The sequence below is a fragment of the Pyxicephalus adspersus genome, chromosome 6 (genome assembly GCF_032062135.1).
Source record: "Pyxicephalus adspersus chromosome 6, UCB_Pads_2.0, whole genome shotgun sequence".
NCBI lineage: Eukaryota > Metazoa > Chordata > Amphibia > Anura > Pyxicephalidae > Pyxicephalus > Pyxicephalus adspersus.
Window position 1 is genome coordinate 94594898 of NC_092863.1, and position 26605 is coordinate 94621502.

Consider the following 26605-nt stretch of genomic DNA (forward strand, 5'->3'; position numbering starts at 1 on the left):
AATGCAGTATTTAAGACAGTCTACAGCCTCTATTATTTTTAAAGGTGAATTACGACCTGGTTTACCTGGTTCCATACCCAAATCCTTTACTGGCTTTATGGTCTTCCTTCCTGCCCTTGCCCTAAAGTAACGGCATCTTTTGTTCTAGTATATTTTTGTAATGTATATTTTTCGTTGGGCCACTAAAAATTTTCAAAAGAAAAAGCCAAAGAGGAGAGTTGACAAAGTCCGAAAACCAGACACTCTATACTTGAAATATAAGGAAAGTGTTTCCTCTTATATACTGCACGCCTCAATATTACTGGAGGCAGCTTTATATTTATGCATTACTGAGGAAATGCATGCAAGTGCTAAGAAACCATTGATCTGCAAACCCTTAAGCTATATACACACACATTATTATTATTATTCAGTATTTATATAGCACCAACATATTACACATCGCTTTACAAAGTCCATAGTCTTATCACTAATTGTCCCTCAAAGTGGCTCACAAACTTAGGTTCCTACCATAGTCTTTAATGTAGTTGAAGGACAATTTTTTGAGGGAAAGCTGATTAACCTAAATGCATGTTTTTTAAGATGTGGGAAGAAACCCACGCAAACATAGGGAGAACCTGCAAACTACTTGCAGATAGAGTCCTGGCCAAGATCAGATGGCGATCATGCTCTTCTCGCATGCAAATCTAATGTGTACTAATTTCATTTATCAGTCCAACCTGGATGACTGATTGGGAACAACCACCGGGCTTTCCTATTTGTTGCCTCACCTCTCTACAGAACTTGTTTAAAAATCCTCTAAAGGAAACAAATCAGAAAAAATGGTCTCCAGCGACAGTGATCAGATGTCTGTGCAGGGCTTTAGCTCATGACTTGGAAGGTGGCTGTATGCATCAGTTGGCACTTAAAACCTCTCACTGTGGCTTATAGAAGATGCCATAAAAGCAAACTTCTTGGCATTATAATTTCCATGGAGGTACTTTTCTTGCAAAGATGGGATTTAGCCATATAAAAAAAATAAATAAAAAGAGAATAGTAGACTTTACCACTTACTGAAACAGGTATATATTATAGATCTTCATTTAAACAATGCCTACAGGAAACCATGTACTTGGGGGGTAATACCATGCAGCCATCATACATTCTAGAAAGAGGGATGCTATTGATGATCCGGATAGGGTGGATGTCATGTAATGTCAAGCTGTAGTTTTTAAAGAAAGCACAATATTTTATAGTATTAAAAAGGAGTTTAGATTCCAGACGGACTGAAGAATGCCGTGTACAAAAGCAAGATAAAGAATGGATCTGGAGAATGCAATTCATTGGGCTAGCAGTTCACAAAAAGCATGTTGTAGAACTGAAAAAACAGAAAAGGTAATTTGAACTGTTAAGAGGCATGAAGAGACTAAAGGAAAGATTCCGTGAACTTAATTTATTCTCCCTCATGGTATATAAATATCCCATATAGTAAACTTGCTGCAAAGTTACTCAGTTATCATGTCACTGCAAAGAACAAGGAGGACTCTGCGTCTGGAGGAAAAGGTGTTTAACCACTGATTAAAGCATACCTAAACTCAACATTATTACTTTAACTTAAAAGGGTAGACAATCCTTTTTAAAAAAGATAAAAAAAATGTTTTATGGGGTACCAGCAATGCCCCTTCTTAATCAAGACTTAATGAGAGCGAAGCGCCACCCGGGATACCTCCATCATGCATCCCTGGAGGCTCTGGCTGCTCCTTCTGGCATTTTTTTTCCACCAAAGGGAAAGAGATGCCAATCTCATGCCTGGGCAGTCAGAGCGTCTTTTTTTTTTTTTTTTTTTTTTCTCCTTGACAGTGGCTACGTCACCAAATCTTGCACCTGCGCAGTGCAAGATCAGGTAACATAGCAAGAAAACGAAACAGAAGACAGAAGATGTCGGCGCCTGACACTTCCTCCACACGATGAAGAGGAATCTCCGGACGACACGGGACTGGTTTGTAAGAAGGACCAGTGCCATCGAAGGATCTGCAGAAATAAAGGTACGTGTCACTTTTGGTTTTTAGTTTATTTCTGCTTTAAAGATTATTCACAATAAAAAAATGTGAAACTTTGGAATAGACTCCCTTGGAAAATATTTGTACATATATTGCATACCACTGGACCAATGTGTATAGAGTCATGAATATGTAGGTTTATTTATTTATTCTTTTTTGATATATTGGTTGAATTCAATGGACTTACTATACTAAGGACTGGTGTCTGTTCATAAAGAACACAATTGCAGCCCTGTTTTAGAGGAATCTAGTTGCCTGGCTGTCATAATGCATAGGCTGCAATGCTTCCTGCATTAGCAACATGGACTATAGAAATGGAACTGTGGTAATTTTCCAACTCTCATTTACAGCATGTATATTCTAGGACTGACTTTAAGTACTGACACCAGACAAGTCAGGTAGCAATAGCAGTTTCATAACAGCAGCTATTCAGAGAAGCTCAAAATAGTAATAACTAACTATAATTTGCTACGTAGCCACACATTTTTGACCAAAAGATCAGGATACACTTAAAGGATAATAATGAAAACAGAAATGGTTGTAATTCAGGGAAGATTCAGCTGTAAGTGCAGTTGATGTTCCTTTTACTGAAGATCATTGTTGCAAAGCAGCAGGTAGGAGAGTGCCTTTCATAAAAGACTGAAGCTACTTTTCTTTGTAAAAAGCTTCAATTTCCAGGAAAGAGCCAAAGACAGCCGCCAAAAGCTGAACACCCTGCAGCCATGTATACAGCTGGAAACATTTAGGGAAAAATAGGATAAAAAAACACTGACAAAAGGAAGTTTATTTAATTAGAAAAAGTGAAATATGCTCTTGCTAATTTTAGACATGGCAAATTGTTTACAACAAGCAGGTTTGCTTCTCATGAAAAAAAGAAAACCTGCTCAGCCAGGAACAGATCAATTGGAATTCTAGAAGTAAAAATGAAAGGGGGGATAATGAGGGACTTGTTATTTTGTTATAGGTTTAGTAAGGTTTCCTACCGATGCTACTGGCTCATAGATAGAGGAGCCAAATCAAGTAAATTGAGGAAGAGTCTATGAGCACACAGAGCATTCAGAATTTATTGTACTGGAACATTAAATGCATTTCAGAATACTTGGTACTGCCAACAACTACTTTTGATCCCATTTTCGCTTTTCTAGTGAATATTGGAGGAACACCTAAGAAATGCCCTGAAAAAGCAAAATTTGAAAGGCTACTAAGGCTTATTTGTAAGAGAACCACAAGGGTGCTCTGGATATGTCAACATCTACCAACCACCCCAAAAACAAAAGTTGAGGGCCACCATTTTTTAGAAAGAGCAGCCAATCTATTGGTAGCAGATGATGTCCATTTTGACACAGATTCTTTGGAACGTGCTATGGCAAGGCTTTCTGTGAGGGGTGGTGGGAGCTTGACTCGTTGGAAAATCTTTGTATCATCAGATCCTTTCTTTGCCAAGATAAAGGAAGATTTATTAGTGCATACACGGCTTTCACTTCCTTAAATTTGCAGAAAGCATTAGAACCTACCCAAAGTCAGAGGTCTAATTTCTTATCCTTTACATAGACAAACTACACGTCACTTTTTATAATAGTAAAGGCTGATCCATTGCTGAAGTCTGTGTCTGATGTTGACTGGTCTTGTTGCTGCCCCTCATTGTAACAATTAAGTCACGGCTAGGTTACCAAGGAGCTGCATGGGCACCTGAACAAATACCCTTCCCAGTCTTCAGTTCAGAAGAGAATACCCCCAAGACCATACACATTCCATAATCATTGATTACAGTTTGTATATGAGCAATTTGGATCAATTGTTTTCACCCACAATTAGCAGACAGTAGAGGTAAGTTGAAGGGAGTTGGTCTCTGACCAACTTGAAATTGTAGCATGTCCTTTTTTATTTTCTTTAGATCTACCAAGGACTAGCTACTGCGAAAGTTGATTAGACACAACTTGAAAGAATTGGTTTGGTTGACCTCCTTTATACAAATAATTTAGGACTGTATAGTCAGATTGTAAGGAATAGGCGATTTGGCCCTCAGCAACACCTAAAGATGCACTGATGGTTTCCGAAAAAGGCAAGGGTAGGTACACCTCTAAAACATTCAAAAATTGTAGTGAATTTCAGGTGTTAAGGTTAGCCAGTCAGGTCACTTACAGCTAAAAAAAAAAAAGAACAAAAAAAAAAAAAACATTTTTTTCCTATTACAGGAGCTCCACAGAGAATCATCCCAACAATGGTGAACACATGCCACAGTCACTGACCTGTATCGTTTCCAGTTATATAGCCTGGCATACATCCTAGTATCATTTACTTTTTGTGAAGCTCTGACATACAACTTGTCAATCCTTTTTTGCAATTAATGAAAGCAGCACTCGAGATATGTCTATAATTATGTCTGCCCGTGCACAGGCACATTGTAAAAAGAGTTAGCAATTACCATATTTTACAAATATTGCAGGGAATAAATATTACAGATCGGTAAATGTCAATGTAATTATTACCTTCATTCAACTAGCAGATGCTTTGTATAAATCTTTTTCTGGAAAATGCAAATCTGTAAACATAGTCCCTTATAAACATTTACCAGTTAGTAGATAGACACTACTAGACTGGAAAAAGGGTGTTGCAGGGTGTTAAATAATATGGCTTTTCAAACCTGTAACAGACAGAGCATGATGGTATTTTGCACTTGTATAAAAACAGATTTTAGAGTTGGGAAGGGTTCTCATCTCTTGGTGTCAAATAGGTCATGGACAATACTACGAGCCATGGTTCTGGTCTTCAACAGTTGTTAAAAAACAGTCCGTTTTCCATAATAGCCAAAGATAGAAGTAACTGCTCTTAACATTACACCAGTTGGGTACGGACTGCTACACACCAGCACCTTGGTTCTTTTAGGAATCCCATGACCGATTTAAAAGCTCCAAAGGACACTCAATTGTCATGAATAGGTAGAGAGAAGGTGTCAAAAACCCAGTACTACCTTTGTTCATTTTAGACCTGTAAACACAAACCTCCCAAAACCAACTTTCACTGCAGTTCTTTCATCAAATAACCTTTCATAACCTAATTGCAAGTAGCTGCTGGAAAATCTGAAATGGGATAGTGCAATACACATACTTTGCATTAGCACACTTGGACACACTTCCATGGAAATCTGTTCCCACCATAAAGGGACATTTGGTTGTGATTTTTCCCCAGGCCAAGGGTTCCTAATCCCATCTGGGCCCCATATCAAAATTATGACAAAAGCAAACAAAGGATTAATCTAATTTACAATCCCAGCCATTTTTGTAAGAAATATTTCTTCCTATTTTCTTATTGCAGTTTCCCATGAAAACCTTGAAAAAAAAAAATGAGAGAGTCTAAACCCCCCCCCCCGTACAGAAAGTTGGTTTCATTGAATTAAACAGGTTTTTTTTTACATAGGTTCCTGCTCCATGGACTTTGTCACCAGAGGGGAAAATGTTAACCGCAACACAGTTTACATAAATCCCTTCCCAAAAGTCTCGTTTAACAGCTCCATTTCTTTTTCCTTTCCACCAGCTTCCCAAGCAAAATATTAAAATTAAATCATGGCCAAGATAGGATGATGTATTAGTTTGGTTCAGCAAAGGTTAGCAGGGAATTAACTTCCAACCAGTCTTCAGCTTTCTGTGATAATTGGGCATCTCCAAAAAGTCATTCATTTCTGATAGTGTACTAAATGAGCTGCCTAAATATATGAGATTAGGTTTTGTTTTAGAGTTAATGGACAGAAATGAGAAATCTGTACAGGCACATCCATTTACAGTACCAAATGTGTAAATAATCCCATTTACAGTACAGTCATGGAGAGGCATCCGATTTGGTGACTGTTTTACAGTTTAAAAGGACCCGTTAAGAAAGACAAAAAAAATGTTCCACTATGATGTTTCCGAAAAGTGAAAGCTTCAGGGTCCTTATCCACATTAATATTTCAAATGTCCCCGACTTGAAACCACACATTGTTATTAAATTTAAGGGGCACCAATTGAGTGATCTCCCCAAACCTTTTTAGCTAGGCGCACCACCCGGCACCTTTCAGTAAATACCTAGCTGTTTTTGAGTGCATACTAAAAAGTTGGGTCATAAAACGGACCGCCAACCGCCCGCCACAGCTTCTCACCCACCCGGTTTGAAAAATTTCTGGGTATAATACTGCAATATACAGATTCTTGATAAAGGCTACCAGGCAGTGATGTACAGATTAAGGTGACAACTTGCACCATTAAAGTGGAACTAAACCTGCAAATAAATTGTGAGCAGGCAGGATAATTGCTGAAGGGGCAGGCCATGAGACTTCTAAAATAAAACAAAATATTTGCCCTCCCTTTTCTATTATGTACATTGAGCTGAGCATACAGGGCAGAACTATATTTCTGGCAGCACCAGATATGTTTGCAGATACAAAATAAACTTTTATGGTGTAATATACATAAAAGGGAGCAAACAATAGAAGTAGTGTTATAATTGAGATAGTAGAATGGGATCCAAATCATTTTCTAAATATAGAAAGTAAGATGTTGCCAAGCCTGAAACTGGTGGGCTTGGACTCTTTCCCAATATAGTTGGGGATTATTAGCACTTTAACAGAAGTTGGATTTCTGTTCTATGGGGGGCTTCTACTGATCACTGTAGACAGGCAAATCTACACACATAATAGGCAGATCTTGATAATTCAAAATAATTATTTTTAATACAACCCGGGCTACTGTTGTAGCAGTGTTGTACTAGTTTTTTTTATACTCTGGAATTAGGTGAAGAACCTCTATAAAGGCTATGGACCTTCATCAAAATTTACAAGCTTATGCCCCAAACTCCTGCATATATCTGTTACTTATAAATCTACCTAAAATGGTTTCCCACACTTCAGCAGCTAAATCTACCACAGTCCTTAGCCACCATAAGATATTACAGAAAGATCAAGGCTCTAAATTTGTAACACAAATTCGATACTGGATAGAGATGGATCATTAATTCATGAGATAATGCAGAGTTTAATTGGCTTTCTTAGAAGTCAGTGCTTCACATTCAATCTTTCTGCTGCATTTCACTCAGTGACACTATTATAAAATAAACCAGTTTCTTAAGAAAAAAAAAAAAAACAGTTGGGTGGTATGGACACTGGACAATCCAGATTAAAAATGAACTGCTTTAATGATATGGAGAGCAACAGGCAGACATTTTAAAGGAGCAGAGTTGCTATTTATAACTGGTGTTAGATTAGTCCTTCCCAGAACTACTTTTGGGGCAAAATGCTGACCCAAAAATCTGCAGACTGCAGCCGTACAGTAAGCAGAAGTATCTGGTGAACCAACAGCAATTACCTCAAGCATAACGCAGCCATTCTCCCCGTAATTGGGTTTCTGGTCTAAAAAGACGGAATTTGGTTGATTACCCTTGGCCAATGAATAACTTTATACCCAAGTCAGCAGGCAAGGTGTCTATATCTCAGGGTTTTGTGGCCTGGCCAATAACTCTGGAACTGTTTATGTGTCACACTTACCCCTCTAAAGTGTCTCACACTCCTTGCCAAAGCGCAGTCCCCTCTCTTCTGCACATGTGGGCAGTCTTGACCCTGGGGGTGCCTGAACTCCCAAGTTTTCTTAGTTTCACCCATCCCATCAGCAAATCAGGAAATAGCCTTTTAATTATCCCTGGCTTTTTAGCTGTTTCAGACACAGCACTCAGCTTTTGTGGAATATATCTCCACTAGTGCAGAGCCCCCTAGCTCTGCTGAGCATTTCCTCTACAGCTGCTGTTTAATTCAGTGCTATCCCTGTGTTAACCCTCCTTATTGCTCAGTCTGATGTTTCCCTGCTTGGCCTCTTGTGCTGTTCTCTAGCATCCCTGTGTGCCCTGTCGTTTCCTGTGTTTGCAGTGGTCTTTTTCCACGATTTCTTATTCTTGACCCCTGGCTTGTGAACTGACCTTTCTTGCTTGATGCTTGCCTTGACCCTGGCCTTCCTTGACAATTTTCTTGCCTAGGGATTAGGTACTGTACATGATCCTGCTCACTCTGGTGTGCCCAAGGACTGCTGCCCCCACCACTAGAGGCTCTGGAGAAGACCTGGTTAATGCTTAAACTCTGCGCCTTGGCCCTTCTCAGGGCTCACACCACCTATGTGCAAGCCATAGCACCCCCTTGTGGCCCTGTCCATCCAAACATGACTTTAGGGCAGCCAAGATAAGTATCATACAAATAGAGCACAGATGTACAAGACTTTAAGGACCACATACATAACCTAAATACCAAAAACTCTTGTTCCAGTCTCTGAAAAAATAAAGATGGGCTTTAACCTCAGATTATGATCTCAATTTTTTAAAAAAAATATGTATATAAAATATATACAAAGTCAAAAGTCATAACCTAGGACTTCAAAGTGAAGATGCATCATTACCATCATTTTTAGGTATCTTTAAAACCAACAGTAGACCAGCAAAGCAAACCACTGGCTGCATTCTGAAGTTATACAGTTAATATTTTTATTAGATTTGTTTCTCGGTTTTACTATACAAAAGCTTTGGAATATTCCATTCTATTCAGCAACATACCACAGGTGCCTCAGTGGCTGATAGGTGTCCATTGCACTATGGTATGCTACAGGTGTTTGGCAACACAGTTGCTTGGCTGCAGATTGGAGGATTCCAATGACTTTCCAGGCCAGCTGGGAGACAAAATGGCCAATGTTCTGGCATTTTTCTAACTTTTCTTTCTTTCTTGTTTTATGAGCCGGGTACAACTCTTTGGGGACAACCCTGGCATCTCTCCATTCAGAGCAACCTTACGCAAGACCTTCCTCACCATCATGCTTCTAAACCATATCAAAAAATGCCCAGCAATCATATGGGGAAACCAATCTTTTTCAATATAGACCAATTCCTCCACAACATCAGAAGTTTAAACTGTCCAAGCATCAGGTTATCACTCAGTACTCCAAGAAAAACTGTATTAACTGCTGAAATGTCATCTGGTGGCATTTTATATAAACAAATTTAATATTTATCACTCATTAGCTTTAGGGCTTTGCTGTCACTAATCCAGTGATTTATTTGCTCCAGCGACATATTGGCTCTGCCGTTGAGGCCATACATATTAATGAATCTCCAGCAGGCACCATTTATCATATTTATCAGTTTTAATCTTTTTATGGTTTTTCAAATGCTCCATTTGGGTGCCAGCAATGGGTCCAACAGCTTCAAATGCATCATCAAAAAGAAGCTGTATTCATGGATCATAGAAGTAACTGAGCAATTTCCATAACAGAGTTTAAGCAACTAATTATGGCATCTAGAAGACAGTACAAGCCTAGCATTCAGATTCAATTGCAAGTAAATGGATTCTGCATAAAAGTGAATGTGATGCTACAATTGCGGGAAAAGTATGATGGAATGATTATGGTAAGCAAGCAGAAGCACCTCCACCTCAAGAGAGTCAAGAAAGAGGACTGTGACCACCAATTGTTAACATGAATGCAGGTTTTTTGGGTTTTTTTTTTGCCCAAGCGTGGCAAAACCACAAAATTTCTAAATTATATGGCCAAGGGTGGCTTCTATATTTTTACTTTCTCAAACTGTTCTTGAAGGCCAAGTGCATCAGATCCCTGTAAACATGTTAGATTCCTAAGTAACCACCTTGGAATTGCTATCCATAAAATATTACACCACAAAGGACTTTTTCTATAGGGTTATGAATTTGTGGAGTATACCTTAATGGAGAATTATTCTTCTATGTTTATTGCTAAATGTGCTTTGTCTCACATCTAGAAAGCCATTTAGTACTTTGCTGAGCCAGAAGCAAAAAACTTTTCTTTTCATTGGTGCTAACCATTGTAAAGATCTGCCCATCCACCACAAGGATTAGAAAAAAGCCTTTGATCTCCAAACCACAACTCTCTCTAAAAAGGAAAAGTATATATCTTCTCAATTGGTGTCTGGCATTGTTGATTTCTTCAGGTTGTGGCAGTGTATACAATTTTTAGGGGACTTTTTAGGCAGCACAAATAGTTTTTTGACTTCATTAAACATTTTTTAAAAAAATATGGTAAAAACACAACATATCTTCATCCTACGCATATGATGAATAATCAAAGATTGAAATCATAGAATCCTTAATAATCTTGTTTCTCTGTTCTTTACGCATTTCAATCTGCAACATCAGGAGATTTAAAAAAAAAAAATTTCCTTTATATTAAAAGTCTCTCATGCAACATCATCCTTTAGGCCAGCCTGCTGGCCACTTCCCCCCAGTAGCTGGCCACATTGGAGAGGTCCTCTAAATAACTGGCCCAAAAATACACAAGGGGAAGGAAAGGGCCAGGGTAAAAAAGCCACAACGATCCTTTAGACTGATGCGTTACCACATAAATCTCTTCAATTTATGATTCCACACTATGCAACAAACAATTAGCATTCATTCTGTCAACCAAAGGGAATACAGCAAATTAGATTCTTCCCATAGGCAAGGAACATCAGTGTGAAGGATCGTTGTGGGTTTTTAACCCTGGCACTTTCCTCCCTCCTGTGTATTTTGGGGCCAATTTTTGAGAGGATTTTTTGTGCTGCCTAGAAAGTCCCTTAAAAAGTTTTGTTTGGTATTGTTAACTAATCTCTGGGGTCATAGGTTACTCTGGGTATTGTGCCAATTGGCTCAGTGCTGTCACATGGAGCAGGTCATGTCAAATTTCTTTCTGCTCAACTAAGCAATAGAAAGGCAAAAAAAAAAAAAAAATGGAACATATAAAGTGCAAATAACGGAGCATTTTACTTAAGAACTTCACAAAAAAGTTATGTAAAACTTGCTGAAAGCTTTGCAAATACTTTGTATAGGTTCAGCGTGTGCTGCAAGCTATTAGAAGTCCCAATTCCTAAATCCTTTAGCAAAGTTTGTGATATCCGGCCACGGCCAGACAGCAGGAACATCCACACCAAATCCAACAAAAATAGTTACAAATATCATATTGCAGTTTGTCGCATTTATAAAAACGTTTATCGGACATAGTTAAATGCTACTTTTGCATTTGATCAGCTTTAAAAGCCCCACAGTGTTAGCCACTCCCATTCACCCAAGTCCATTTAAAAATTTTTTTATTATAAGTAGAGTTCCCCTCTCACCTCATCACAGCATTCTATGCAAAGAAGAGGTGCACTTTAACCGTATGCTTAAAATGTAATCGACTATACTCCTTTAAACCTGGAGAAGATTTGTTCTGCAAAAATCGGAACGCAGTTGGGTTACATGCCTTTTCACAACAGAAGAGATGCAAATTAAATGATACGGAGGATGAAATGGAGAAATGGTTTTATATGGTAACTGGCTGGCACCAACTGATAGCGGAAGACCTGCTTATCTCCTGGAACCATTTGTATCATTAGATAAAGCCTCTAGAATCTGCAGACTACTTCAAATACATGCTGGAAAAACAGGACGATTTCCTTCCCTAGAAAAAAAATAAATAAATAAAAAAATACCCACACTTTCTAATGCCTGATGTTTTGCCTCCATTTAACAAACTTTAGAATCCTGATTACATTTATAGGCAATGTGCTCATTATGTGATTAGAAGATTTAAAGGAAAAAAATACAAGCTGGCCTATAGCCATGTATGGTGCTAGATTTTCATTGCCAGAGACGAATGGTAAATATCTTGGGTGGAAGCCGTTAGGGTTAGTGATACAAAGCGTTTTTTTATGGGAAATAAATGTGTTTCTGTTCATCAGGGCAAGCTTGGTTGCATGCCACAAAACCAAAGTAAACCAAGAATTAAACAAAGTAAATTCCCAACGTAATCATGTTTAATAATGTAAATGATAAGCAAAAGCTTTCATTGTCCAGCATCTATTCTTATTTTGGGTGTCACAATCAGATATGATTGAAAAAAAAAAAGCTTTAATGGATTTTGCCAGCACATGAAAGATTCTGGCCACCACTTTGCTTCTACATGTGGTTTATATGAACTTGATTGCTTTTAGAACTTGCCTTTTAAAAATGTTTTCAATGCTGAGCAAGCAGCGCAATTAGCCAAATCCAGGATGGTTTCACCAGGAGGAGATGCACTCTACTACAAACAGTGCAAGGTGAAAGCTCTTACATGGTCTCATGATGCCTCATCTGCTAGATGCCAACCCATACTGCACACCCCAGGTCACATTTTCAGTATAGGAGATGAACTTAGCCATGCTCATGTAATTGCACATTAACCCTCTTCTACCCGAGAGTACTGTGAGGTCAGCCAGTGTGATGGCGCTTTGTCTAGAAAGCATGTAAATACAATTCTGGGGTTACAGGAAATTGTCAATGTGTGAGGAAGAATGAAGCTGGACTGAGGAGGTGATCAGGGCAGCGGACAGCATGGTGGCTCAGTGGTTAGCACTTTGGCCTGTGCAGCACTAGGTCACAGGTTCGAATCTCGTCCAGGACACTCTGCATGGAGTTTGCAGGTTATCCTTGTGTCTGTGTGGGTTTCTTCCATGTACTCCAATTTCCTCCCACATTCCAAAAACATGCAGTTAGGTTAATTGTCTTCTCCACTAAAATTGACCTTAGACTGTAATAATGACATATGGCTATGGAAGGTACAGACAGCTAGCGATAAGACTATGGACTTTGTACATCGCTGTGTAATATGTCGCTTTATAAATACAGTGTAATAATATTAATAATTGGGGAAAGAATTGACTAAATGTACAAAAAGAAAAAAAAATGACTTTTATAAAAGCCAATGAAAAAAAAAAATCTTTGCAGAGTCTAGAATGAGCCAAGGTACTCTAGGTGTAACAATGTTCGGTCTTGGCAAACCAATACAATATGATCCTCCTGAGTTCCAGCACTAAGCACAATCTAACAATTTGTAGTAGTCCACTTCCTCAGGAGGCAAAGGGACATCCCCAATGCCAACATTTTTTTTTTCTTTTTATCCAGTTTGTCCCAACCAGGATTCCTCCACGAGGTTACTAAGGGGTTTCTTAAGCAGTGAGCTATCTGTACCTCTCAGGTCAGTTTAGGTGACACCAATGATCCCTTGGGGTATCTGTAAGGAGGAGGATATTCTTTTCAATGGCCAGCAATGTAAGATATTCTTTCTACAGACCAGTAAGCAGATATACCAGTTATGGATATACCAAATAAAGTAGGGGTTCTCTGAAGACCTGAAAGGCTCATTCTAATACTTTTGCATTTTTTGTTTGTAATGTGTACCTTGTGGCTGGGGCACGGATTCATAAGTAGACCAGTTTTAGGAAAGGGACAGCCAAAAACAGCCAAGCAGAAGCAAAGCTATTCCTATAATTGGATGGTGGACAATGAAGGGGATACAAGATTACATCAATTTTACTGCTTGGAATGAGTTTTTTTTTTTTTAATACCTCTGACAGCATGTAGTATACAAAGGTAAAGAACCAAATTTATGACAAGAGAGAATGGCCCAGTCCCATCTGTCCTAATAATTATTTCTGATTAGAGAGACATCAGACCTGGAGAAAACAACACTGCATGCTGCAATAAAAATGATTATCGTATACAATGTTTATAAGAATTTCTCGCAGACAATACATAACCCATTACAAACCCAGCTCTGACCCTTCTGCGATTTGTTCTCAGAACAAGCTAGAAGTCTTTATTCTTGCAGTTAACAACTTGACCTTCTGTAAAGGTGTCATCGATACCTCCCACATGACTCGCAACAGGCACCTGAAATAAGAAAAAGAGCCGAGCCAGCCAACACAAGTGCATAATCGCCTTTACTCAGATATCTGCTTTGGCTCCAACCACCTAAAGACACCATGACCCTTTCCAATGTTCTGTCAGACCTCGTGGGAGTTTGAGAGCGAAAAAAAAAAAAAGGAAGTCTGCTTTCTCATTTTAGCAATACTTAAAGGGAAAACAAGTAGCAATTTGCAGAAAATGATGCATACTTCTGTGGAAGAGGTCAGGAGACAAAATAAGGCATAGTTATCAGTATTACCTGTAGTCTCCCTGCTGCAGATCATTTCCCATAACTGATTTACCATTTATTGTTCAGCAGTGTTGCTGTATAGAGGTAGCTATCTGGTAGAGGCAGGGTTTTGCTTCCCCATAGAAAAGCCTTCAGCAAGGAACACAATGAGCAGCACTTTAGGGATGACACCAAATCTCCTTTGATTTACCAGTCTGAGGCAGCAGAGTATGAAATCCAACACTGTCATTATACAGCTAGAGCGAAGGAAACTCTGAGATGTTCACATAGCAAATTTTGACTTTTGGGTCCACGTGAAACATTTTACGCCTTGAAGTTGTCTAAAGCCTTTTTTATTTTTCAATAAAACGGAGAGGGCTTACAAGAGTTTTTCTATTGCTGTCTGACTCTGGAATATTAGTCCTGCATCAGTCACCAGGATAGAAAGAGAAGAAAGACAAAACAAAGTGGAGTTGTCACTAGAATGAGAATTAAGGAAAATCTTCTAATAGGGACAGGTAAAAAAAAAAAAAAAAAACAGTCCAAGAATTGATTTTTTAGCTTTATATTGTATCTACAGAATTGGAAGAGGCAGGGGATTGTTTATCTTTCTATTTTGGGAGTAACACACTTAACAGCTCAAGCTGGGAATTTCAAAGAACCAAGATATACTTCAAGGTTTCAGCAGATTTGCTCATCAGTGGTGAGCAGGATTTTCCCCATTAAAAAAAAATCAATTGGTACAGAGCAAAACTGAATCACCTATGAAGATAACAGGAATTCTAAAATCCCAAAGTGTTGTTTTTTTTTTTTTTTTTTTTTTGAGACTGTGCTCTGGACAAACATGTATGATATAGGAGTTTTACCAAATAATTTAGGCAGGACCACTACCTAAAATGTTAGGCTTGCTTAGTTATTATATGAATTAGGCCAAGCTAACACAGTGTACAGGACTTTGATTCCTAATTTTAAGAAGAAGGCTTCTTTGATGTACAGAGAGAAGATACGCTTCTAATTGCAGTGCAAACAAATCAGGAAGACTAAATTGCATAAAATGCGAGAAATAAACCAATTCTTTTGCTGCCATGTATATCCTCTGAACATGATATGGCCTTTTCATGCAATATGGCTGCTCCAAGGTCCTGTTATACTATTAGGGGAAATAGTATTTTTTTTATACAGATATTACTTGGACAAAGGCATGTGCAAGGTAAAGCTAGAAACATTTTATTGTTCGTTATGGCAGGTTGTACTTCTGCTTTAAATGATCACTAAACATCCACATTTTAACCAAATATAAGCATTCTCATATACATAAACTAGGTCTGTAAATTAGTTAAAACACAAAGCAGCTCAAATATTGCAGCTCAGTGTACAGTATTTCCTAAGCAGGTCCTCCCAGATTTAATTTAAATCAGTCAATCTGAGAACAGATTATTATTATTTCACCTCCTGCTCCCCCTCTTCCTCTCATAATAAACACAAAAAGTGGAATTGTTTATTCCAGTCCTGCAAAAAGTAACAGTTTATTGCTAAATAAAACAAATTGTTTTAATGCAATGAAAAAAGCAAAACTCTCAGTAGCCATTAAGAGAAATTAGGTGTAAAAAGAAGGTCGCGCACCTGCTTCCTGCGCATTAGGAACACTTAGACTTTGCTATCTTGAGCATTCAGATTTGCAGAAGTTAAATGGAACAAAGAACGGTTCAACAAACCTCATTCGAGTCCTGATGATTAACCAGAAAATTATACAATAACTGCCTTAGACTAATGTTGTCTGCATATCACTGCTCACAAAGCTCAGGTAATTCAAGGGCAAGGTAAACGGAGGAATTTATCTAGGGCAGCATTGATACATTGATGTATAAAGTAATATATTTATAATAGTAAAAGATGTTTATAATTATTGTCTGCCGAACAAATGTGCTTTCCCGGTGAAACTCTGAATTACATAATCAAAATTAATCTAGAGCAGACTCAATACTGAATATTTAGTCCGCTTTGCCCAATTTGTGGCTTCTCAGAACTCGGTGACCGTGTGCCATATTTGTTGGCCGATTGTAGACTTTTTACTCCCTGCGCCCGGAACCCCTTGTAAGCCACATGACTTCTCTCACAGGGCATCCTTCTTGACTTTCTCTTACGTCGTAAACTTTTGACCACTGTCAAGTACCTTGTGACCCACATGCCTTTTTCATGTTAAAGCTAAATAAACTTGCAAAATTTAAAAAAAATACAATAAAAAATTAAATGAATTAAATGTTATGGGGTGTGTTGGGCTTCAAGGGCCCCCCTTGAGCTTCATAGGTCCCGCACCCCCCTCTCCTCAGGCCTGTTCTGACTTCTTAAGTTCTGAAAAGAACTCTGGTAAGTGAACACCACAATGATTCCTTCATTTCAACAGGTTTAAGGTCATATATTCTCAATTCACCTTCTAGCTAAGCCTGTGTATCTGTCCAATCACGAAGCCCTTTTACTACTAGCTATACTACTAGCTTATCCTATAACCTTCTGCAGGCTTTTCCTTCTTCAGGGCTAACTAGGCCCATGTGTTTCTGCTACCATAAACCTCTTCATTTCTAGATAAGCCTAAACAATTCTACTATCATAAATCCCCTTCTCTCCTAGTTTATCCTATACCCTCCTTCTGCAATTAGGCCTTTTCACTGCTAACTATGCCCATGTGTTTCTGCTACCATACAACTCTTCAATTCTAGATAGGCCTAAACCCTTCTGCTACAATAAATCCCTTACCCCTTAGCTTATCCTATATCCTTTTTCTGCAGGCTTCTTCTCCACTTCTAGCTTAGCCCAAATCCTTCTGCTACCATAAGACCTTTTCACTAGATAAGCCTAGGTCCTTCTGCTATACTGAAATCTTTTTACTGCCAGCTAAGCTTAGTGCTTCTCATTCTCATATACCAGACACATTGCCCGAGAACACAACTCCATCTTCTGGGAGCTAAAGAGTTTACCATCTTTTAGCAGCCATATGGCCTTATTTTCAGCATCTTTTGGAACAGCCAACATCCTCCCCTTGTCCCTGTTTTTTTTCTCCCAGGTGGGGATTTTTGGTGGCGAGTGCATAGGGCTGGGTATGTGGAGCTACTTGGGCACTTAATACAGTAATATGTATTAGGAGTTGGGTTGGTAAACTATTTTAAATGGAAAATATCTACTGGGTCTCTACTGGACTCTTATTTGGAAAAAAAAAACATTTTTTTTGTAATGTATGTTCTTCTGCAATCATTAAACTCACTGCTAGCTAAACCTAAGCCACCTGCAACCCCATTCGATGCTGACCATCAGCTATAACGCAATCTGGCCATTAACATGGTTATGGTCTAACACTGAATTTTAGGTCCCTAAACAATTAGGCTCCTCTTGTATGACCCTTAGGACTCCTGCAGTGGTCTACAAGGTTTAATCAACACTTTTTCCAAAGGTCAGATACTAATCTGTTTTAGTGTTGGATGCACGAATAACAAACGCTTCACTATCCCTTACATGATGCGATATCTCAATGTCAGCCATGGCAAACTGATCTGAACCAAACTCAGACCCACCCAAAATCAATAAAAAGGTATATAGCACCTGGAAACTAAACAAACATTCTCGTTTTTTTAAAGCACACAGATCCACAAAAACTGGCTGCTATGGCTTAAAGAAGGCTAATGCTGCTCTCCTGCTGAGAACTAATGTATTTTGTGATCAATTCAACAAATGCAGCCAATGATGAAATTACCAGATATATCCTACCAAATAATTCTGCAGTATAAAACCCAAATGCTATGATCTATGATCCCCAAGACTTAAAAATTTGCATACAACACCCAGTATTTGGGCCTTGTAGGACTTCAAGAAGTCATGTGAATTCTTGAATTTGGAGTTCGATTCTTGTGATTACAGATTACAGGCAACCAGCATGACAATGAATAAAATTAATTAGTACCCAAGTATATGCCTGGTAATGGCCAATTTATCCAAACAAACTTATCTTTTATACATTTCAAGAAATCTAAATCTGACACCCTGATCTAAAGGGGGACAAAAAATCTGGACACTGGCAATTCTTTTTTGTACACACAGGAGGCAGAGTCTGCAGTATACTTGGTGGTACAATAATGTATGTAGCCAATTTGTGGGAATAACACCAATTAAATATGGTTTGCCTTGTCTGTGAGGCCCTGGGAAGCTCAACAATGATTGTGACATACCACATCCTTCATGTGTCTGTGTTACCCCTATCAGAATAAGACATGACTGGTGCTCGTTGGGTCCTCAAGGTGATAATGGCTGGGCATGCTGGTGTTTGTTGGGCTCTCATATCTTTAGGACATGCTGTTACATGTACATAGCTTAAGTAACTGGAGCACAGTATGTACTCTATCACTCAACTGTCATTGGAAACATCCACGAAAGAAAACTGAATTCCAACACAAGAAGAAAAATAATCCTAACTACAAGAAAAACAATTGGCAAGGCATGAAGTTGAGGAGGTAGATCTTTAAAACTTATTGGTAAAAAAAAAAAAAGGGGTTTTAAGGGGGTGTGAATACATTTAAAAGAAAATAGAATTGTAGGATATAAAGACATCATTTGCAGTATTTATTCATATAATTTACATGAAAATGTTGTTGCTGCTGCAACATGGTCATTCATTATTTTTTTCTCAGCGAGTCCTTTTACACATTTATTGGCTTTTGCAGATGCATCAATCAATCAGTAAAAGTGCCCTGTTGGGAGCACACGTGATCTTGTGCATTGCATCCATTGAATTCTAACAATCATGTTGCTGAGACTTAATGAAGTCTCAGGTGCCCTGAATATGCTGTAGCAGAAACAGCAAGTGGTTCATTTAGGCAAGGTTTACCAACCAGCGTTCCAGAATAAGGCATACCTCGTTATATACGAATTCAGGATTACATTCTCACGGAAAAGCCAGGGATTAAAATTACAACCTGTATATAAGTATATTTATGTGCAATACATCATATTACTTACAGGAATCATCCAGTTGGCCAGATCTCCATATTTTGACACCTGCATTGCTCCCAGCATTGTCAAATCCACATGACCCCTATGCAAAACACAAAATTGTGGATTAAAAAAATTATCAATGCCAGGAACCAAACCACCAAGTATTTTCAAACTGTGGACAGAAAGCCTTTCACATGTCAACACAAGGTAGCTTTCTACATACAATTTATGATGACAGCACACAGAATTGGTCTATGGTCTTAAGTGGGGAAATGTCTTCTGCATTTTTAAAAGAGTACATAAACTTATTTAGCAAACTTGAAAAATGAAATGTGCCACTAGTAGTGCAGAAATATGGGGGCTAAATTTGATATGCCTGAAGGAAACCAAAAACATTCCTAATTTGAAAAATTTAAAAACAATTAAATGATTTGTGGCTGTCCTATTGGCGAGTCCTAAACGTGGATCCTCACCTTTAGGCAGTGTTCTGGCCTTCCCTTCAGTTTTGCAGGTATATAAGCTCATCCCCTGAAATTGCTTACTCAAAGTATACATTAGAAACTGTACCAGATCAGACAGAGCCAGTCTCATTTCTTGTCTGGGGTACATTAGGCAATATCCAACAATTTCTTCCCCAGTCTGACTGTTCCTGGCCCAATTTATCCAATTTCAGTTTTTTGATTCATTGAGGTTCAGCATCAAAATATTAAGGGAAGGCTGAATGAAAGTACGGCTAGAGACTCCCACTTCTCTAGATTGACCTCTACTCATCAATGCAACTTAAGATTTGTAGAGCCAACCAACTACTTGTAGCAAGGCTGATGGCTTTTGAATGGAGTACTAAAACTAAAAAGTAAACTAAGTACATTGTAGACCCCTCGGAGCTCACTGAAGGATTCCAAGTTTGAATCTTGGCCAGGAAATCATGTGCATTCCCAAATCTCAAAAACCATATTGATAGGGTAATGGGTTTGTACTAAACTACCGTTAGACTATGTATAATGACATGACTATGGTATGGTAATGTTTTACTATAAATTCTGTAAAGAACTGCAGATGTCAGCATTATATATGTACACATGAATAAATAGGAAGCACCATTCCCCAAGATCCTGATAGGGGCTCCTTCTCTTTGCCTAAATCCAGCAGCACCTTTTGAGTAAAGCCCCAAGGAATTCCATAAAGCGAATAGATGGATTACCCAAATGACCTCTCTATAGGGCTTTACAGTGCAGATGCCAGGAATCATAAACAGAGTAGCTACCACTGCCTTGGCAAACATGAAACCACAGAAGAGAGTGGTGAATAAATCTGTGTTAGGGAGCAGGGTAACTGTAGTTTGTAAAAAGTTTTTAAAGTGAAGTTATCTTTTAAAGCCAACTTTTTGAAAAAGGCACAACAAATTTTTCGTGTTTGGTGGTTAAAGCCAAATGATTAAGAGCTGACAAATCAATGTTATAGGGGGTCATCACTTCTGATGGATAGCCTGACCTATTGATGGTAGTATCAACAAGTCATGAAGCAATTATGTAGGGGGACACAGAAAAAATAAAGACCTGCTGTTATTTGTCATACATGTTCAACAATCATAGTTTATAGGGAAGTAGAGAAGAATGGCATGCACATTACGGAGTTCTTACCCTCTGATCATGGCAAATGAGTCGTCGCTGGAGAAGAAAGAGGCTCCTGGAAGGATTGTAACAGTTTCTTTACCTAAGAACACAAAATAGATGTTTATTACAAAAAGGAGAAATCAACTCTAACCTGTGCAACCAAGCTAGAAGTGCCAGGAACCTTCAAAGACATGTAGAAGGTTCTTGGCATGTTCCCCATACTTATCTAAGGTCTGTTGCATCTCACACTTCCAATGTGCATGAAGCAAGAACCATCTGTTATAACTATTGCTTTTTTGCCTTTAGTATATGTCCAGGCACCTAATAAACCCAACATTGCAAATTAATATATTATGAACAGCAGTGACAAAGGAGAGAGCAGATCCATGGAAACTGGCTGCTATGGCTTAAGAAAGGCTAGTGCTGCTCTCCTGAGAATTACTGTATATTTATGGGCAATTACACAAATGCAGGCTATGATGAAATTACCAAATATTATTAATAAACAGGATTTATATGGCGCCAACATATTACACAGCGTTGTACATTAAATGGGGGTTTCAAATGACAAATACAGACAGTGACACAGGAGGAGAGAACCCTGCCCTTAGGAGCTTACAATCGAGTAGTTAGCGGAAGTAACACACAATAGGATGGGAGATATGTAGTGATGGGAAGTAGTGACAGTTTCAAAAGACAAAAGATGGGTAGGCAAGTTTGAAAAAAAAAAAAAATCATAAAGCTGCAAGCTCTAAATTCAAGAATGCACATGCCATCACGTGACTTCTTGAAGACCTACAAGATCATAGCATTTACCCCACCAAATAATTCCTCTGTCTAAAACCCAAATGCTTTGATCTTGTAGGACATCAAGAAGCCACGTGATGGCATGTGCATTCTTGAATGTGGTGCTTGCTGCTTGTGATTTTAAAGCAACCAGAATGATAATGCATAAAATGAAATGGTACCCAATCATATGCTTGGTAATGGTGGATTTATCCAAACAAACTTCTTATTAAAAAATTCCAGGAAATCTATAGACTACCTGATCTAAAGGGGTCCATTTACTCTATAGGGCTTTCCTCAGCAGGGCTGCCGGAAGACAGAACATTCTGGAAACTAGCAATTTTTTTTCATTTATTTGTAAATACAGAGTCAGAGTCTGCAATATGCTTGGTAGAAAAATAATGTGGCCATAACACCAATTGAATATGGCTATCCTTGTCCATAAGGCTACGCAATTGTTATACCATATCACATCCTTCATAGGTGTCTGTTACCCCTAGCAGAACATGGCATAATGGTGATAATGGCTGGGCATGCAGGTGTTTGTTGGGCTTCCATTGTAATATCTTTAGGACATGCTGGTACATGTGTTGTCCTCAGGAGATCTTGCTATCTACAGGACCATTCATCTTGGGAGCAAATCTGACATGTGGAAAGCCACTTGCCTATCCTTCCCCCCTGTGCAGAACAGCACAGTATGTACGACACGTGTTCATTCAAGGGTCATTGGAAACATCCATGAAAGAGCATTTTCAGCTACCATCTTCTTATGTCTATCACACATCTATATGAGCCTTTAGCATGCAGACCGCTCAGTCCTTTGATTGCTCCGATAACTTCTCACTGCTGCTTTTACAGTTTAGCATGGCTCTTCACTGATAAGCAAGACCTTGGTATAGGATCTTTCCTAGGTCACATACCGATTGGACACTCACCCAGTCTAATGATCACAGTAAATCGACATCTTCCATTAGCCCCCCTTTACATTACAGTCAGTTGGCAACATGCTTGCTCAGCACAAAATTTGCACCTAAGGGTATTCAACCCAATGCAGGTCTCAGGAACCTCACACCATCTGAACTGCTATGTATATACAATATGAGGATTATTACCTGCATTAATGAGATCAGGATCTACCTCCTCTTCTGTTGGATAGGGGCCCTAGAGAAATCACAATATTGGAGGTGTCACTACTCTGCTCAACAACAGGGGAAGAAGCACAGAATTACATGCCATGTTTTATTATGTCCAATAACACAGAAATGTTCTATGTTCAAATGTATATCCCAATTTATTGTTTACCTTTATAGAAAGTCCTCACTGACCTCAGAAACTGCCGGCATTGTGGAGCAAAGTCTATGTCCTCTGAACATATCACATGCTCCCTCTGCCAAAAGTGATTTAATAGCTCAAGTTCTCCTAGAACTCCTACTCTGTGAGATTAGAATACCTAAAGGTTGCAGAAACAGTTGTGAGTTGTTGAGATGATGATCAGTGTTTCTACTAGGAACATGGAGGATTGATTGTGTCACAGTACCTGCAGCTATAGAGATCTGTGAGGCCGTATATCAATGCTTTAAAGAATACATTACTGGATTAAAAATAGTGATCTGTACACCAGATCCATGTTAAAAGTTAAAAACAATACTAAAGTTTAGCTTAAAAGTGAAACCACACAAATGTTCTATGTTCTATATAGCTGCCTAAAAATGTTTTGGCAGCTATATAGTTTTTAAAGCCTTCATAAGAAAGCAGACTTACCAGGCCAAGCACACCATTTTCACTCTGAAGGTGAACTGTGATGTCTTTCTTGATAAAGTTGCTGGCCAACATTGGAATACCAATTCCAAGGTTTGCTATATTTAAGTCAGTCAAGGATGAACACATAGTAAAATCTCAGTACGGAAAAAAAAAAAAAAATAGTAATTTTTAAATTTCAAACATTGAAGTGGTTAGTCTTATTAAACCGTACTTGTCCTTGTAATGATGAAGAGGTTTCACAGTTATCCAAACTTCAGTTTCAGTAGTGTTCCTACATCTGAAAGAAAAGGAGACATTCTTTCCAGAACAACAACGAGGTCATCTACAGGAAATTAAAAATAAATCTCTCTGCAAAAGGTCTTCCTATCACAACAATGCATACTTTCAGCAATGTCATTTGAAAGTTTAACATCTTTGCAGACTTCCTTAAGCTACGTACACATTTCCAATTATTATCGTTGGTAAACGAACGATCCTGCACGATATCTGCGAACGATCGTATAGCACCGATCCTGTACATACAGATAACGACACGATCGTTCGTAGATATTGTACACACAATAGATGCGATCGTTTGAGCGATACAGGAAGTGACGTGCACGACAGGAAGTGAACGAATGTTCGTTCATCACGCATGCTCAGACCATGGACGATCAATGAACGATCGTACACACGAACGATGGTCAACAATCGTCGTCCAATCCGATCTGCCGGTCCGGTCGTTCATTTCCAACGACTTTCCTCGTTCGTCGGCGTCGTTGGTTACTTTTTTTACGAACGATTTTTGCCCAATCGATCGTTCGTCGTTCATTTTGAACGATAAAAATTGGAAGTGTGTACGCAGCTTAACACTACGAATGGGATCAGGTTAATAGAACAGGATGATTCAACAAATTTCACCCCTCTAGGTCTTGTACAAGTCTACAATTTCCAATTCCATAGTGATTGGGTTAAGGCCTTTCATGTGAATGTAAATCCTGGGGTTTTATGTTGGTAGAACCATTGAAATAAGTTGGAGAGCTGTGAAACGTCTTCAGCATTATAGGAACAGGTATAGTTGAATGTGAGTCAACTACCAATAGATATAGGATGACCTGGATAAATGAGAACCTTCACATACATATTAAATGGGCAACTGATAAAAGCGCGATGGGGGACTGTGCGGTTTCATCAAGAGTACAGTACTAGCGCTGCCTCTACGGTAATACTTTCTTACCGTTCGCAATGTCCCGCAACTTAGCTTAACATGTAACACTATAACGAGCTCTGAAAGAAGTCAATTTGCTAGATAGATTCATGGTACTTAGAATTTTTACCAGCCTTTGTGGCCGTTTATGTATCCACCAACATCACCCTGTCCTTCAACAGCAGATTTTCATGCTACAATACCCAAATACTGTAATGGGGAGGTTTGTATTAGTAGACTAAGCATATTTGCTGGAATATAATTTTCAGCCTTGTGGCTGCTACAACACAATTAATCAACCCTTGACTTTAAAAATTGGAGGACCAGACAGGTTGTTTCATTTTCTGGGCTTTTCCCAGAACCCTGCTATATACCTGTATTGGTAGGTATTCCACATAATCAGCTGTAACAATAGGCTTTTAAAAGACAAAAAAACAAAAAAAAAAAAAAAAAAAAAAAAAAAAGCCTGTGAATTGACATTGATTATTTCATACAACAAGGCACACAATTCCATACGTCACTTGGATTCTACTCCAATTCCACTATAAAATTAGGCCAATTTTACCTTAAGTATAAAAATAAATACATATTATAAAAGGGATTGTGGTTAAAAAAATAGGTCAAAGCTTTAACTGGTAGTTTTTTAGTATACTGAGCTTTTCTGGACAAAGGATACCATACATTCCATCCTGGAACTCCAGAGCAGCACGCCGGATAATTTTTTCTCTTACAATATCAGAGTCCTTCTTGGGTTTAGGGGTTGAGTTTTCAGATTTCCTTACTGTTCGCCTCTGTAAAAACAAACCACAAAGACCATCACCTACATGTTCCATTGGATGCAAAATGTATAATCCACAGGCAATTTTTTTCTGTAGAGTGTAAAAAAAGATTATAAGCCTGGCTAGGTTTTGACGGGAATTTTGTTAGGGAGATTCCTTCTACTCGATTGTGCTGGTGACCATTGAGTTGTCATGCACATACAGCTGGCCGGCTGTAATGTTAAATGTACACATATAATACACATTTCTAGTTGCATTTTAAAATGCAGGCAAGCAGATAAAATGCAGCCTCCAAACTGCCATGAGCATTTAGGGAGCTAAACTGCACGGTGGCTCAAAGGTTAGTGCGATCGCCTTTGAAGTGCTGGGTCCCAGGTTCAAATCTCGGCCAAGACATTATCTGCATGGAGTTTTCAGGTGTCCTGCATGTACTCTGGTTTCCTTCCACATTCCAAAAGCATGCAGTTAGTTTAGTTAGCTTTACCGCCAAACTGTCTTTAGACTGTATTAAAGACATATGACTATGGTACAGACATTAGATTGTGAGCTCCTTTGAGGGACAGTTAGCAACATATCTATGGACTTTGTGCACTGCTGCATAGAATGCTGATGCTATATAAATTCAGTGTAATAATAAAACACAGGAAAAGGTATTTTACGAGTTCTTATTCCAGTTGGTGCAGAACTACAGGCAGATGACAGTTGCTGCTAAACTAGAAGACATGCCAAGCTGGGCTTTCATCAGGAGGACTGGACATGTACTTTATGTTTGAGGTTACCCGAGAATGATAGGAAAATAAAACTCAGGGAACAGAAAGATCACAAGGCAAATGATAGACACTCTGCGGCAGCAGAAAAATAATGAGAGATGGAGTGAGCATCTATACAATAGTCTGAGCTGTTCAATAACGCAACCAGGAATAGGAGACTTCCTAACAAAGAATAATGAAGAGCATTTTTTTCTGATGACTGATGGTGGCTTGTGATTTACTTCTCTTCATGTCACTGTTTTACAGCTGAAGGTTCAATATAAAACAAATATTGAAGTACTAAAGAGAAAGACAAGTATACAACAGTTTCATAGGAAGGTGAAACTTTGCATATAAAATTCTTTCGGTGAAGAGGGCTGGCATGGCGGGACCAAAGGAAGTTTTCAAGCTTCTCTACTTCTGGTAATATGTCTAGACAAGGTGATATCTTTAAAGTCCCTCTCAATCCTGTGGCATTGCATAGCAGGAGGTAGGGTCAATGTGGTTTATGTGGAATGAGTGTGAAATGAGTGTGCTGGGTTCACAAATAGGGCAATTTATTGAAAAGATCATTACAGGTTCCAGAGGAGCCTTGATGAACAATCAAGATATCTAATGATCTGTTGCCTTGGTGAAACCCCCTTGAACCTCAACCTAAGGCTGCATACACATGTGCAATATTTGTTGTTCGAAAGGAGCTTTCACAATCTTTGTGAACAAGACTGCATGTTGCATAAATAAGCATTGTACATACAGCACTATGGAAAGGG

At 38.6% G+C, this 26605-nt stretch overlaps 1 protein-coding gene across 2 annotated transcripts in view; it reads right to left on the reverse strand.

Moving 5' to 3' along the window:
* The window catches only part of OXCT1 (3-oxoacid CoA-transferase 1), a 71412-nt gene that overhangs the window by 15294 nt on the left and 29513 nt on the right, over nt 1-26605 (reverse strand). For both annotated transcript variants that reach the window (XM_072416644.1, XM_072416645.1), the window contains 5 exons: nt 24984-25098; nt 23122-23216; nt 22473-22521; nt 20602-20674; nt 18986-19061 (listed from right to left, as the gene is read on the reverse strand). In XM_072416644.1, coding sequence (XP_072272745.1) covers nt 18986-19061; nt 20602-20674; nt 22473-22521; nt 23122-23216; nt 24984-25098 — 408 coding nt within the window. The remainder of the gene's footprint in view (nt 1-18985; nt 19062-20601; nt 20675-22472; nt 22522-23121; nt 23217-24983; nt 25099-26605) is intronic.